Genomic DNA, 15,701 nt, shown 5'->3' with positions numbered 1-15,701 from the left:
TGTGTCTTTGTTCTCTGCTTGAATTAGGCAGTCGTCCAAGAAGGGATATATTTGAATTCCTTTTTGTCTGCAAAACGCAATTACTGGAGCCAGGCATTTTGTAAAGACCCTGGGCGCAGTAGATAAGCCAAAGGGCAGTACAGAGAATTGGTAATGCATTGAGCCAGCTATAAATCTGAGGTATCTTCTGCAAGATTGTCTGATTGGGACATGCAGGTATGCCTCTTTTAGGTCCAAAGTTATTAGTCAAGCCCTCTTGCCCAGCATGGGCAGTAGCTGCTGAAGAGTCAACATCTTGAATTTTGGAACTTACAGAAACGTATTTAGTAGAGACAGGTCCAGAATTGGTCTCCGGGTTTTGTCCTTCCTGGGTACTAGAAAAAGTCTGGAGTAAAATCCTTGCCCCTGCTCTTGTTGTGGTACTTGCTGAATGGCCCTCATTTCCATGAGGGCTGTAATTCGTTTTTGTGCCTCTGCCCATTGATTGTGTAGCAGGTCTGGCATGCCTTTTGACCTTGGTAGTGTGTGAAAATGGAACCTGTAGCCTTGGGACACTATGATCAGAACCCATTTGTCTTGGGTAACCATTTGCCAATTTGATGAAAGAAGTGCTAGTTTTCCACCTAAGGGGGCTTGCAAAAGAAAACTGCTTGGAACTGGTAGAGGAAAGTCATTGGGACTGTTTCCTATAAGGCTGTGATTTGTCTTCTCCACTTTTGGAGGTAGGAGCACCTCATTGTTTAGGCATGTATGAGCCTTGGGGCTGAGATCTGCCTCTGGGACGCCTGCCTCTTTGTGGTCTGTCTGAGACTGGAAAGGACCAATTTTTAGAAGGCCAGTTCCTGCTAAACCTGGGTGGCTGTACCTGCAAGAAATCCTTGACTGTCTGCATGGATTTTGCTTTATCCTCCATTTTTTCAACACCTCTTCTGCTTTAGTACAAAGTATCATGCTGTAATGGTGCATCTAATAATTTTGCTTTAACATGATCAGGCAGATTTTGTTCCTTTAACCAAGCATGCCTTCTAATAACAGAACCTGTAACATCGGCCCTGCAAGAGGCCTCCAGTGAATTATAACCACATTGCAAAGTATGCTTTCCCACTTGTTCAGTTGCATACAATAAATCCTGCAATTCCTTGTTCTCTGAACATTCAGTATTTGTCAACATTTTCTGTTTAAGTAGTGACATTAAATATTGCTGATATTTAAGCATATGAAATTGACAATTTAAAGCCCTTATGGCCAGGGTGGCAGAAGTGTATACCTTCCCCCCCCCCCATCTGTCTAGAGCCCTAGAATCCCTATCAGAGGGGACAGGGTTTTTGCAGTGGAAACCTTAACCCCCTTGGGACCCTGAGATATAGTTTCTGGATCAGCAGCGGGGTTTTTATATAGGAATTTGAGAATCCGGGACCCTGTAGTATCTGTCTGGCTTAGCAGGTGCAGGGGGTAAAGAGTCAGGGGCATATCTCTCGACTGTTCCTGATTTTCAGGGACGTCCCGGATTTTGACTCAAATTTTAGCTCTGTCCCTCTTAATCCCTCCTAAAACTAGTGACTTTTGGAGGAAAGGTGGTGAATTACACTTAATGAATAATGACAATAATTAAGAGTTATAGACTTCTTTTGCTTCAGAAAATGTGCATTAATTCATATGCTCTGATTCTGTCAGTGTTTCAAGTCAATAGCATTAATATTTTAAAAGTGTCCCTGATTTTTTCTTGACTTGTCCCGGATTCTGTTGAAAGTTGTCCCCAATTGGTTGAGAGGTCTGGTCAGGGGACAGTCCGGACTCTGAAAATACATCTACAATGTCTAGGACAGGTGGGAATGGCAAAGGGTCTGTGCTGAGGAAGAAGCAGGAAGTCTCCGAGCCTTTTCTTAGACTCAGAATATTCTTAGCTCTCCCAGTGGAAATGCTCCCTCATAGTATGCAGTGTTTCCCCAAAAGAATAGTCCTCAGGAGGAGAGGCTGAAGGAATGGATTCTTCAGTATCAGAATCCTCATAGGGAAGCATGGAGTAACCCTGTTCAGAAGAGGAATCGGAGGAAATAGATTCCTGATCAGAAGAGTTATACTCTTGTCTCTTGCCTACGCCTCATCAGGAGGGGGATGGGAGCCCCTGATCAAAGTAATTAGGTCTTCGGCCATTTTGAGCGTCTGTTTTTTAGGCATGGAAGTCTGACTAGGAGAATGCTGTACTTGTTTCTTTGTCTTTAAAGCTCTTTTAGTCTTTGAAGCGGAGGATGGTTTAATATATAGATGTGTAGGTCTGAAGACACCCTCAGAAGCAGATGTCTGCTCAGCGGCTCCGGACCCACCTGAAAGATTGATATCAGAGTGTCCAATACCTTGAGTTTCCAGAGGCCCAGTCAGCTCCACGTAGGAGTCTGTAGCGGCCTGTGGCTCTGAGGTAGCGGGCGCCAGGGGCTGCGAAAGTGCCTCACCGAGAACCGGCGACTGGCCTAGAAGAGGCTTCGTCATTGGGTTTGGACCTTGGATGCCTATCCTTGTCCTTGTGTTTTTTGTAAACTCCGGTTGTCGGCTGTTCTGCCGGCATTATATAATTAAATCTTCAGCCAAAGTAATGAAAAGCAAAACTGAACCAACGCTTGATAGTGCGTTGGTTGAATCTAGCACAAAACCGACAGCTAGCAACGTTGTGAACAGAGCCTAGGCAAGGAATGCAGTAAGAGTGAAAATCCTTATGAGGTATTTGCTTCCCACAAGAAATACAATTGTTAACTTTTTCTGACATCGGTCTGGAGCAAGAAAAAAGTTTCCCCAATGGGGTACATAGCTTTAATGAAGACTTCGGTTCTGAAATTCAGATTTGAAAATCTTAGGAGATGGCCGACCGGCACTTGCGAACTGCTTTTGCTTTGGGCACCGCGCGGCAAGAAAGACTGAAGAAAATGGCGTCGGCTGCATCTTTTACCCCTGGTGCACTGACGTCAGGGAAGAGGCGACAGCAACCGACGCCAGACCTAGACTTTGGAATTCTGGCCGACTGTGGGTAGCCTGCCAGCAGGATAACCAAAGAGTAATGACTGCAACAGTGAAACACGATGAACATCCATGGGAGGTCTGCAATGAAAAAATCCTTTCAAAAATGATTCACTTGTCTTGTGAGATGCCGAAGAGGATGTGGGAAAGCCCGAGTGATGAAATGGCTGCTAAGTATATATTTATTGAATAACTAAGCCCCTTTCTTGAACAGATCTGTTAGGAAGGTGAGTACATTGAAAAGGAGATGCTGGCTTAGAATTTATATTTACTTTGAAAAGTCCAAAACATAGGCTTCTTATTAACCTTTACAAATTTTCCCAAAAGGAGGTCTTTGATATGTGGCGATTACAGTGACTAACTCTGACTGGTGCTCGGCCACCAAATGAAGTGGAGAAACCATGTGGCCAAATGAAAGGTAAGTATGTTCAGGGTGCAGAAGGCAAGATGAATGTGAAAGCAGACAAGCGTGCTGGGGAAGGAAAAGGGGGCTTTCTCTTGAGATATGGTCACAGCAAGGGGAATCATATTGGAGATGCCATAATGGGCTTTAAGAATGAGGTTTGCTTTACAAATTTTGGCTTTCTGGAGAAATGTGGTTATGAGTGGAAACAGGGACTGGGTAAATACAGCAGCCTTGGGGGGGGGTCAATCATGAGAGAATGAATCTCTTGGTAACTGTCTCTCCTGATTAACGATGTTGGAGAAACTGTCACACTTGGTGTTGGATGGTGAAGCAAAAAAATTACAACACAGTTTTCCTCATCTCTAAAATATGCTGGAAGCTATGTTCATGTTGAAAGACCATTCACGTGGCAGCAATATATGTCTGCTCAACCTGTCCGCAATCACAGGACCTGATATGTGCATTGCTACCAGAAAGTGATGCGACATTATGGCTCATTCCTAAACCTTCATGGTTTCTCTGCACAGGAGATATGAACGTGTTCCATCCTGCTTGTTTATGTACTGTACCCACTGTCATATTTCTATCCAAATGGATATCTCACCACAAGGGAGCAAGTCCTGGAATGCCTGCAATACTGGGAGGACTGCTCACATCTTGAACACAATAACGTGCAACTGGGCCTTTTAGGTAGTGTACATGCCTTGGGGTCTATATCAGAACATCGAAGTTTTAAAACTTCGAATGTTCTAATATCGACCTGTTTTGAGCAAATGCTAAAAATAGCGAAGCTGCAGAACACCAAATTCTGTTTGCCGGTTCTGTGGCTTCACTATTTTCAGCACTGTGGTGGAAAGTTATGGGTCGGGTTCAGGTAAGTGTGCGATGGTGTGGTCGTAGGGTTAGGGCACGGGTTAGGTGAGTTAGGGTTAGGACGTGGTTAGGTGAGTTAGGATTAGGGCACGGGTTAGGTGAATTAGGGTTAGGGGTGGGTTAAGTGAGTTAGGGTTAGGTGAGTATGCGATAGTGATGGACCTTAGGGTTAGGGTTTGGGTTAAGGTAAGTGGATAGATAGTAATGTATGTACAGTTTAGTGTAGGGTTAGTTGTAGGATTATAAGTGTATGTGTGTGGATTGATGTTTAGGTGTGCTTGTGTTGTGTGTAAGTGTCTCGGAATAGCAAATTTTTTCCCAAGGAAAAAATTCACTGTTCTAAATGTTTGATATTATGTGGTTTAGATATTTTAGGTTCTATGAACTAGCATTCGCTATTTTCATCTTTTGATAGCGTGATATAAACGCCATGCCTTGTACAGTCCTGTGCAGGTAATGTTCTCCTGACCCCAGAATGTCTGCATCTGTTACTGTAGCAGTAGGGGACGATCGGACACAGGGTGTTCCCATGGACAAATTCTGTGGGTCCATCCACATTAAAATAATCTCGATGCGGTCTTTAACCAATGACACACATGATGAAACTTTCAAAGTGCTCAGTTCCACTGATTCCCGAGGGTCCACTGCAGAACTGTCACAGTCAATCTGCAAAACTGAGCCATCTGGATAGAAGAGACCATCAGACCTAGCACCCTAAGAACTTCTGCTGTAGGTAGTGGGTTCTGGGAGAGACTTGCAACTTCATACATGCTTTTAGGCTATAATTTTGCTTTCCGTTTATATGTAGCTGACTGGTAGCCAATGAAAACTAGGAATTGTGATGGGTCCAGCTGGTATTTGGCCACAATGACCATGATCCCTAAAGAGACTGTCTGTTTTGCCATTAGGGGCCCACTATGAGACATTTGTCTGGGTAAGGAAAAATCCTTGGTCCAAGTAGTTGCATGTGGTCCATGACTGGAGACATGCATTTCATAAGCACTCATGGGGGCTGTGGGGAGTTTGAAGGTTGAGGCTTGAAACAGATAGTAAATGGCTCCCACCCAGAAGTGCAGGAACATCCTTGATGTCTTTGCTATTTTGATGTGTAAGCATTCATCCTGGAAACCCAGAGAGCACATCAGATGATCTGCCTGCATGCATGGCAGTATGGACTGCATTCTGACCATTTGGAACTCCATCACATACTGGTTTAGCTGAATTATGTTGAGTATGGGTCTCTAACATCCTTTGACTTTTTGGGCACCAAGAAAAATATGAAGTAGAATCCTGACCATCTCAGATATAGTGGAACCTCTTGGATGGCTTCAGTAGGTGGATTCCCACTTCCTTCAGTGCTGCCCTTCTCTGTCAGGATGGAATTGTAGGGGAGGGTGAGAGGTGAGGGCATGTTTTTTGGATCAAATGCATGGAGAGTGAAGAGGATTCCACATAGGAGATGTGTGTGTTTGTCTTCAGATTATCCGTGGGCATCTATTTCAGAGCGCCGGCATTTTGTTTCAGTGAAATCTCTCTGAAATTGAATATGCACACTTAGTTCACGTCTCTGACACAAAGTACTGGACACATATGCATACTTCTACAGTCTATCCACCATCCTGTACTCTCTGCTTGGATAAACAGACTGGGAAATCCATTTGGATGTCTCTTTGTGGCAACAGACACCACAGTACTGTCTACTGGGGTCTGTAGCACTCGGGTCCTATCCAGTTTCTTCTATGATTTGCAGCAGCTCCATATCTACTAGCCTGTATGAGGCCGTTGGTGGAGAGGACTTAAAGGCCACCAGCAAAATCCTCTTCCTCCATGGAGGTGGGGTCTATGGGTCAGAATTCTCTCTGCCTCTTCATATCCAGGATCTCACCAAAGGTGGTATCTTCTGTAGAGGACTTGGGCGAAACTTCCCTGTCATTAAGATGTGTAACTGGAGAAGGAGACTCTGGAGAATAAATGTGCTTTCTCTTACACAGCCTCTTTCTAATGGGTGGGTGGCAGTGGGGGGGCAGAGAGGAGAGTAATCAGAGCTCTTATGGTACGAAAGTACCCTGGATCTCTGTAATGCATGCCTACGAGGACATCTGTAGTGGAGCATCAAAGATCAGCAGTTGAAGGGTGCAGCACCAATGGTGTCTCTGGAAAGAACTTGTGGAACCTGTACGTGTTTTTGCAAAGAACTTGCTTCAGATATCCCTCTGTTTTGATAGATCAGCTTAAGTATTCAGACCTGAAACTCCCAGCACCAAACAAGTTGGTACCAGTATCATCAAGATGACACCACTGACAGCACCAAATGCTCTGAAGCCGAAGTCACTTCAAAAGATTTCACTGCTGAGGGTTTGATGCCAATCATCTCAAATGCGATAATGGCCTTGGCAACAAAAGGGATGGAGCAGGCATCAGGCACATACTGCCAAGCCCTGAGGCCCTACAAGGTTTGCACGAAAGAACCTATTGATGCTGAATGCATCAGAGCAGAAGAAGTGGTACTTGCCAACATCGATGGAATAGGTACAGGCTTTGGCAACAAAACACAGGCCTGAGGAGAAATAACAGGAAGGAAGGAAGAGTCTTCTCAAGCCACCCAGGAACCGAGGAGGCTGAGACAACATCATACTGAACCTGGCCGTTCATTAAGGCTGACACCATACACATCAAATAGAAAACAGCAGGGGTTCTAAGGGACATGTAGGAATGAAAGGAAGCAGAAGATGTAGGTTTCAAGGTAAGAAACCTCGACAGTTCAAGCACCGATGAGAAATTCCCAACATTTTCCCTTGAAGATGACTCCTGTTGAGAATGGGAAGACTTGACTGAAGTAGTCATCAACAAAATCTATGGCTGAAAAGGAGAAGTGCTGACCCTTGGAACCTCAACTGGAGAAATCTTCAAGAATGCAGATGTCCAACTCTTCAGCATTTCACTTTTCTTTATTTGGGGTCTGGCGTGCTTAAAAGAGATCCAGTTTTTATCCAGGAACAGTTCCTTATCTTTGGGCAAAGAAGCTCCTTCATCGTGTTTGCTGCTCCTATAAAGGAGGATGTGGGAGCTGGAATATTTACAAATACATTCTATCTAAATGCCTCACACCTCAGACACACCACACAAATATGTGGGTCTACAGGGAGGGGGAAATCTTATGACCAACATTCCTTGCACTTCTTGAACCCAGACTTAGATTCTCAAAGGTAGCAATGAGATCTGGAGTTGTCTCCTCAGAACAGGGGTTTATGGGACAGGGAAAGATCTTCAACTTGTGAGTAGTGCCACTGTCAGGCAAAAGAGTGCCAAGATAACCAGTCCAGTTGCTCCAGGACCAAAATAAATTTTTTTTTCTGTTTTTTTTTTTTCAGAAACAGATGAACTTAAAAACTATAACTGCACAGCTGATGTACAGGATGATTCAGACTGGAAACAATTATGGCAGTTAAAGCTAGATGCCTGCAGCTATCCAGGGCTTAATGATACAGGAAAATGTAAAATGTACTTCAAAGGGAAGAAAATGAAGCACTGAGAAAGTACAGTTTTGTACCTACCATAAATGTAGATGTCCGATAGGAATGCATCTGCAGTCCTTACAAATGGGTTGTCCTGTCGTCAGGCAGCCCTTCGGTCGGCCGGATTCCAAAGTCTGGGTCTGGCCTCGGCTGGTGTCGCACTTCACCCGACGTCATAGCTGCAGTTATTCGGGTATAAAGGCATCAGCCGACGCCATTTTCCTCAGTGTTTCTTGCCCCAGATGCCAGGAGCCCTCTTGGAAGGCTAAATTTGGATAAAAGCCAATGATTCCAAATAGTAGAGAGCAAACACAAAAAATAAGCATGTATGTACATATATACAAACAAATACACCATAATAGATTCCCCCAGCTAGCTATAAGATGGGCAAATACCCTAGGAGCACCACAGAGGGGAAGGCGGGTGGTAATCCTGACTGCAGATGCATTCCTATCGGACATCTACATTTATGGTAGGTACAAAACTGTACTATGTCCTTCAAGGATGCATCTGCAGTCCTTACAAATGGGTAGAATACCATAGCCAAACTGGGGGAGGTGGACAAGTAAAGTTATGGTGTAGTGAGGATCCCTTGCAAAACAGCAGTGGCAAAGCCTGCTCGGGATCTAGAGTATAAAGGTAAATTATAATGCTTGGCAAATGTATGCACGGAGCTCCAAGTAGCAGCTTCTAAAATGTCCTTGGTAGCCACTCCTCGTAAGAAGGCTGTGGTAGTGGCTGTTGCCCTTGTAGAGTGAGGCCTGATGTTCTCTGGAGTTTTCTTTCCATGGTAGGAGTAACAAAATCTAATGCAATTTCCTATCCACTTGGAGATAGTCTGTTTTGAAATTGCTTTTCCTTCCCTTCCTGTTGCATATGCTACCAGAAGCTGGTCAGTTTTCCTATTGCCTTTGGTCCTGTCCAGGTAGTAGCGTAATTGTCTATGTACATCCAAGGTATGCAGCAGTCTTTCTCCCTTGTTCTGTGGGTTAGGGAAGAATGTAGGTAGGTGGATAGCCTGATTTAAAGAAACTCTGGAAACCACCTTAGGCATAAAGGAAGGATTTGTTCTCATGGACACTATCTTGATGGAAGATGAGGAAGGGTTGCACTGCCATTAATGCCTGAAGTTCAGATACCCTTCTTGCTGAAGTGATTGCCAGCAGGAAAGCAGTCTTCCATGATAAGTATTGCAATTCTGCTGTTGCTGCTGGTTCGAAAGGAGGAAGTGTCAATTTTTCTAGCACAAAGTTCAAGTCCCATGCTGGTAATGGTGGCTTCCTAGGAGGCTTTACATTTTTAATTCCTCTCAGAAACTGTCTGAGCAGAGGATGTGAGAAGACAGGAGGATCCAAGTCGTATTCTGCTGAAATGGCTGATGCATGAATCTTAATGGAGGAATAGGACAGGCCTGTGTGGAAGAGCTCTGCCAAGTATTCCAGAATGTTGGCTATGTTCACCAGTGACACATCTTCTCCTTTTGCAGTACTCCAAATGAGAAATCTTTTCCATTTTGCTGAATAATTTTTTCTTGTTGAGGGTCTGCGAGCCTCAAGGATAATGTCTTTAACCCTTTGGGATAAATTTGGGTTAAATGGTCTTATGCAATGTTCCAGGCAGTCAGCTGCAGAGTTTTCAGGTTTGGATGCAGATTGTTGTAGTTGTTCTGTGTTAACAGCAAGGGAACCAGGGGAAGTGGACATATTTGTTCCCGAGACATGCTCCTCAGTAATGGGTACCAATGTTGCCTTGGCCAGTCTGGAGCTATCAGAATGATCCTTGGACGGTCCTCTTTGATCTTCAATAGCACTTTGTGCATCAAAGGAAGTGGTGGGAATGCATATGCTGTCAGGTTTTTCCAACTGAAGGATAGGGAGTCCACCTTCCAAGCAAGTGGGTGGTACGTCCTTGTGCAGAATTTCTTTAGTTGGTGATTGCGTGGGGATGCAAACAAGTCTATTTCTGGGAGTCCCCATTTTCTTGTAATGGTTTTGAAGATGTCCGGATGCAGCATCCATTCGTGGGCATCCGTGGTAGTCCTGCTTAAAATGTCTGCTAGGATGTTTTCTTTTCCTGGTACAAAAATTGCTTTTAACTGAAAGTTGTAGCTCAGGGCCACATTCCAGGGATCCAGTGCCATCCGGCAGAGAGGATACGAATGTGTGCCTCCCTGTTTGTTGATGTACCACATATAACTGTGGTGTTGTCTGTCCTTATCATCAATAGACCTTGCTGAAGGAATGCCTGAATTGCCAGTTTTACTGCCAGCATTTCCTTTAGATTTATGTGTAGGTGTAGCTGGTTTTGAGACCATAAGCCTTGTATGCACTTGCCCAGCATGTGAGCCCCCCAACCGAGGTCTGAGGCGTCTGTTGTGATGGTTTGGCTTGGTTGAGTATTGTGAAAGGGCAATCCTGTGTTTGATTGACAAGCCTGAGCCCACCATAGGAATTCTTGCTTCAGGCATGGAATAATGGGAATCTGGGTTTCTAAGCTGTGCTTGTGTTGAGACCATAAATTCCTTAGGTACCACTGTAGTTTTCTCATATGCAGTCTGGCATGAGGAACCAATATTATGCAGGATGCCATGAAGCCCAAGGCTTGCAGTACTTTTCTTGCTGTCAGATGGTTCTGCGTTGTTAAGGCTAAGAAGTAGAGAGGTAGCTGCTCCTGTTTTTCTACTGTTAGGAATGCCATTTGCCTTGATGTGTCCAACTCTGCACCCAAAAAGGTTATTCTCTGGGATGGTATCAGTCTTGACTTTTTTATATTGACTGTGTATCCCTGGGCTTGTAGCAGATAAATGACCCTTTGTAAATCTTCTGCTAGTTTGCTTTTGTTGTCCGCTTGTATCAGGCAGTCGTCCAGGTATGGGTAGATTTGGATTCCCTGAAGCCTGCAATGAGCAATTACTGATGCCAGGCATTTCGTGAACACTCTGGGCGCAGTAGATAAGCCAAAGGGCAATGCTGAGAATTGATAATGCTCTGATCCTGCAAGAAATCTGAGGTATCTTCTGCAGTTTGGTCGTATGGGGACGTGCAGGTATGCCTCCTTGAGATCTAGAGTCACCAGCCAAGACTCCTTGCCCAGCATGGGAAGAAGCTGCTGCAGGGTCGGCATTTTGAATTTTGGAACAATGAGGAATGTGTTTAAAGCAGACAAGTCGAGAATAGGTCTCCATTCGCCTTCTTTTCTTGGTACCAGGAAGAGTCTGGAGTAAAATCCCTTCCCGTGCTCCATAGATGGTACCTTTTCTACAGCTCTCATCCTCAATAATTGGGATATTTGTTTTAGTGCTTCTGTCTTTTGATTTGGAGGTAGGTTTGGCATTCCTCTCTTCCCTGGTAGAGTATGGAAGTGAAACCTGTAACCTTGGTCTATTATCTGTAAAATCCACTTGTCTCTTGTGATGTAATGCCAGTTTGTTGCAAATAAGGCTAGCTTTCCGCCTAAGGGTGCTTGCAGTTGTTCCCTGGTAGGCGGTGCCAGAGCCAAGTCACTGTGATTGACCTGTAGTTGTGGTGGTGGCTGTGTCTGTGGCTGTGCCTCGCTGGTTGTTGCCCTGCCACCGACGTCCTCTGTAGGCACCCCTGGATTGGTTTCTGCCTCTTGAACGCCTATTCCTGCCTCTCTGAGTTCTGGAGGAGTCTGGAAAGGACCAATTCTTGGAGGGCCAATTCCTGCTAAACCTTGGAGGTTGGACCTGTAAGAAATCTTTTACTGTTTGGACAGATTTTGCCTTTTCTTCCATTTTCTTCAGCACTTGTTGTGCAGGAGAGCCAAACAAATTGATCTTATCCATTGGAGCATCTAATAGTTTTGATTTGACATGGTCTGGTAAGGCCTGTTCTTTTAGCCATGCATGCCTTCTGATGACTGTGCCAGTCATGGCTGATCTAAAGGAAGCCTCCAGTGCATCATAGCCGCATTTTAGGGAATGGTTACTGACTTGTTGAATGTTATGTACCATTTCCTGCACATATTTTTTGTCTACTGTTTCGTCTGAGGACACTTTTTTGGTTAACTGATCTAGCAAAAATTCTTGATACTGCATCATGTGAAATTGACAGTTCAATGCCCTAGCTGAAAGAGTAGCAGAAGTGTAAACTTTTTTACCCCATCTCTCTAAGGATCTGGATTCCCTTTCAGAGGGGAGGGGGTTTTTGGCAGAGGTGGCTGCTACAGCCTTAGGTCCTTGGGAGATAGTCTCTGGATCTGCAACACAAGTGATAATGTGTGTCCGGGACCCTGTAGTATCTATCGGGCTTAACAGGGGCCGGAGGCAGAGAATCAGGAGCAGTACAAGCATCATTAAATGCATCATCTACAACAGAAAGAACTGGAGGTATGGCTAATGGCCTATGTTGTGGCAAATGCAGAAAAGTTCTAAGCCTTTTTCTGGAATCTGAAAAATCCTGGCCCTGCCACTGAAATTGTTCCCTCATAGCATGCAGGATTTCCCCAAAGGAAAATTCCTCAGGCGGAGAGGCAGAAGGAATGGACTCTTCACCATCAGAGTCTTCATAAGGGGAGAATGGGGTCTCTGGAGGGTCTGTATCATTTGAGTCATCAGAGGAATCATCTGTAGACACTGGCTCAGGGGGCTCTGCTCTAGGCCTCTTCTCTGGAGGCGGGTGAGAGGTCCTGTCTGGTTGAGGTTGGGATCCTCGGATTAAAGAAATGAGATCCTCTGCTAAACTAAGCATTTGTGAACTAGAGCTAGGTCTGTGAGAGGGGGGCTTAGCAGGCATAGGTTTAGTAGTTTTAGCTGCTTTAGCCCTGGCAAAGGCCTTAATGGACATGGCTGCAAGTGGCCTAGCAGCTCCACGTGCAGGGGTTGAAATATCCAAGGGAATAGTGTCTGATAATTCCTGAGAAACTGCAACAGCAGGTGGAATATCAGAAGCCGATTCCACGAGGTTGGAAGAGGCCTCGGCAGAAGGAAAGTTTTCGGCTGAAGGAGGAACCGCTTGCTCGGTTTCAGCCGAAACAGAGACACTCGTGGTTGGCTTAATCGCGGTTTCGGCCAAAACCGCAGACCGCGAGTGTCGGTCCTTTTCCTTGCGTTTTTTAGATATTTGCGAAGTCGGAGGATCCGATGGCATAATATAAGCAAAATCGGAGCCGAAAAACTCCTCAGCAAACTCCGACCGATGTCTAAGCGTCCGCCGGTTAAAAGAAACACAGGCTAGACAAGCTGCGACGTCGTGGTCTGGGCCTAGACTAGGTAAGCAGTAAGAGTGGAAATCTTTATGAGGTAATTGTTTCCCACAAGTTAAACAGTTATTCACTTTTTCTGACATCGGCTGAGGCAAGAAAGAGTCCCCAACGGGGTACTTAGCTTTTTAGAAGTCTTCGAAGTAGTATTCGGTAGTAGTAATCTCTGGTTCTGACCGACCGGCACTTGCGAACAGCTTCTGCTTCGGGCGCCACGCGGCAAGAAAGACTGAGGAAAATGGCGTCGGCTGATGCCTTTATACCCGAATAACTGCAGCTATGACGTCGGGTGAAGTGCGACACCAGCCGAGGCCAGACCCAGACTTTGGAATCTGGCCGACCGAAGGGCTGCCTGACGACAGGACAACCCATTTGTAAGGACTGCAGATGCATCCTTGAAGGACATTGTGATTTGTCATATGATCACTGTACCTACTTAAGTGTGTTATTACTTGCGTCACTTCAGTCTAAACAAGTCTCTGTTAAGGGATAAAAGCGCTTACAAAGAGAATAAAGTTCTTATTTTGATTTTTACTTTTTTTTTTTAATTAATAAAATTAATAATATTTACAATTTCTACACAACTATACTTACTTTCTGGATAGCCTTAGCACTATTATCGTCAGTATATTCATAATTGGTTTCTTTGTTCAATTCCTCTTATCTCGTTCCAAAGCTACATCCCTAGCATGCTTAAAAGTGAAATCATGATGATCAGAGCCTTTTCTGTTTTTTGCCAGATCACTAACACACCAATCCAATGTCCACATAATTTTCCAGCTCTCATAAAGCCCTCTCATTAAAAACTGGAGGCTCTTTACAATTAGAAACTATTTCTAATTAACACTTGTTACAAACAAAAGGAATTTTACTAAGGTCTTCCCCTGTAGATTTACTACATACCGAAAACTGGTCTACAGTAGAAACTACCTCCGCAAAACATTTTTTCTATCATCACCTCCACCAGTCTTATACCCTTCACATTTCACAAAGCCATTATCCAAAGCAAAAACATTCAAAGGCTAAGCAAGAGTAATATTCCCCAAAAGTAATAAACTTTTTGCTCACTTACCTATGTTATAAGCACAATATCGGATATTTGGGGATATCTCCTCCACTCTCTGATTGTACAGCACTGCTAGCTCCTCTGTAAATGCACTTGCTAGTTTTTCATAGATTGTCCTATGCGAAGTGGAGACAATGAAATTTTTTTTTTAACTCAAAGTAACTAGTCAGAAAAAAGGACACTGATTTTATTTTCTGAAAATTACAGCTCGTCTGCAATGTACAAGAAAAAAATGCATCAACTAGTTATACATTAAAAAAATACAACTTAACTACTAAGGCTCATGCAAATCTAAACATCTCTACTCCTTATCCTGGATGTTCTGTGAAAGCCTGTCCAATAAGTTTTTGCAGGAATTATTGTATTAAAAACCATACTAACCAATTAAGTATCATCATAATGAGCTCACACAAAGAAAAAATAAAAATTCAAGCACAAGACGAAAGAAATGCCCCTTCTTTAGCTGTCTTTACTCTGGACTACCTTTAATTTTTGGTAGTGGATTTTTACGTGCCGAGTTACCAGCCCTGATGCACAACCTTCAACGAAGGCACGCCCATTCACGCATGCCTCCACATAGAAAACGCTCTAGCTGAGAATCGAACGGGACAACGTCTTGCTGTGAGGCGACAACGCTACCGCAGTATATATATATATATATATATAAATATATAAATATATATATATATATATATATATATATATATATATATACACATATACATATACACACACACACACACACACACACATTCTCAAGAAAAGAGTATGGAAAAAGAATGTTGTTCAGCAAGAAAGACATAATATGATATGCAATGATGCTGCAGGAGGACGAAGAACACAACAGCTCAAAAGATTGTGATGGGAGATAGTTATTCACTCAAATGGTGACAAAGGCTTGGTACTATCCTCCATCAAGGGCAGTGAGACTGAAACTTAGTTAAGGCTTCAGATATTCTTAAGAAGCACAAAGGCAAAAAATAAATGAGCAGTATGGGATACTTTGGCTAAAGACTATAATGACTGCACTTCAGGGAAAGCCTGTTCAAACAACCCAGGCAGACATAAAACTATTTAAAATCAAGGAAAGGATTAAGTACATGCATTAGCCTATCACTATAATGATAAAAATACAACTCTGCTGTTTCTTATGAGTACCATAAAAATAGTAATGTCTATGTTAATTACATGTTGAACAAATCTCAAAATGCCAACTGCTTTGTAATTATAGCCATCATTAAACAGCTGTAATAGATTCAGTTAAATAGGTTGTGTGAAGAGTGACTAAAAAATTACTTGCACCGAATGAAATATTTTCCAGTAATATTTTAAAACAGCAAGTTTATACAGTTAACAAAAAAAAGACTAAATCCTGAATTACTACAGCAAGCAATGCTCAAACAGCTCTTGTATAAAGCTTTCATAGGCTTTACACAGTCTGTTCTCTTCTCCAGGGAGAGTGCTACTTCCCTAGTGGAGACAGGAAAGACCACTGCTCATGCTCCAATGGAAGGGATAGGGCTGCTTCAAAGGAACATTCATTGTGGAAGTCATGAGACATCCACCACAGACACGCCACTGCAAGCCTCTCCCTGGCACCTAGTAGAATGTG

At 43.7% G+C, this 15,701-nt stretch overlaps 1 protein-coding gene across 1 annotated transcript in view; it reads right to left on the bottom strand.

Moving 5' to 3' along the window:
• The window catches only part of SRP68 (signal recognition particle 68), a gene marked incomplete in the record, with an annotated part of 1,223,106 nt that overhangs the window by 973,267 nt on the left and 234,138 nt on the right, over positions 1 to 15,701 (bottom strand). The window contains 1 exon segment of the mRNA XM_044090499.1: positions 14,096 to 14,205. Within this exon segment, the coding sequence (XP_043946434.1) occupies positions 14,096 to 14,205 (110 nt within the window).

Source organism: Protopterus annectens, chromosome 12.part0 (genome assembly GCF_019279795.1).
Source record: "Protopterus annectens isolate FY-2018-M chromosome 12.part0, PAN1.0, whole genome shotgun sequence".
Classification (NCBI taxonomy): domain Eukaryota; kingdom Metazoa; phylum Chordata; order Ceratodontiformes; family Protopteridae; genus Protopterus; species Protopterus annectens.
Note: the sequence above shows the minus strand (reverse complement) of the source record. Positions and strands in the feature narration are given on the sequence as shown.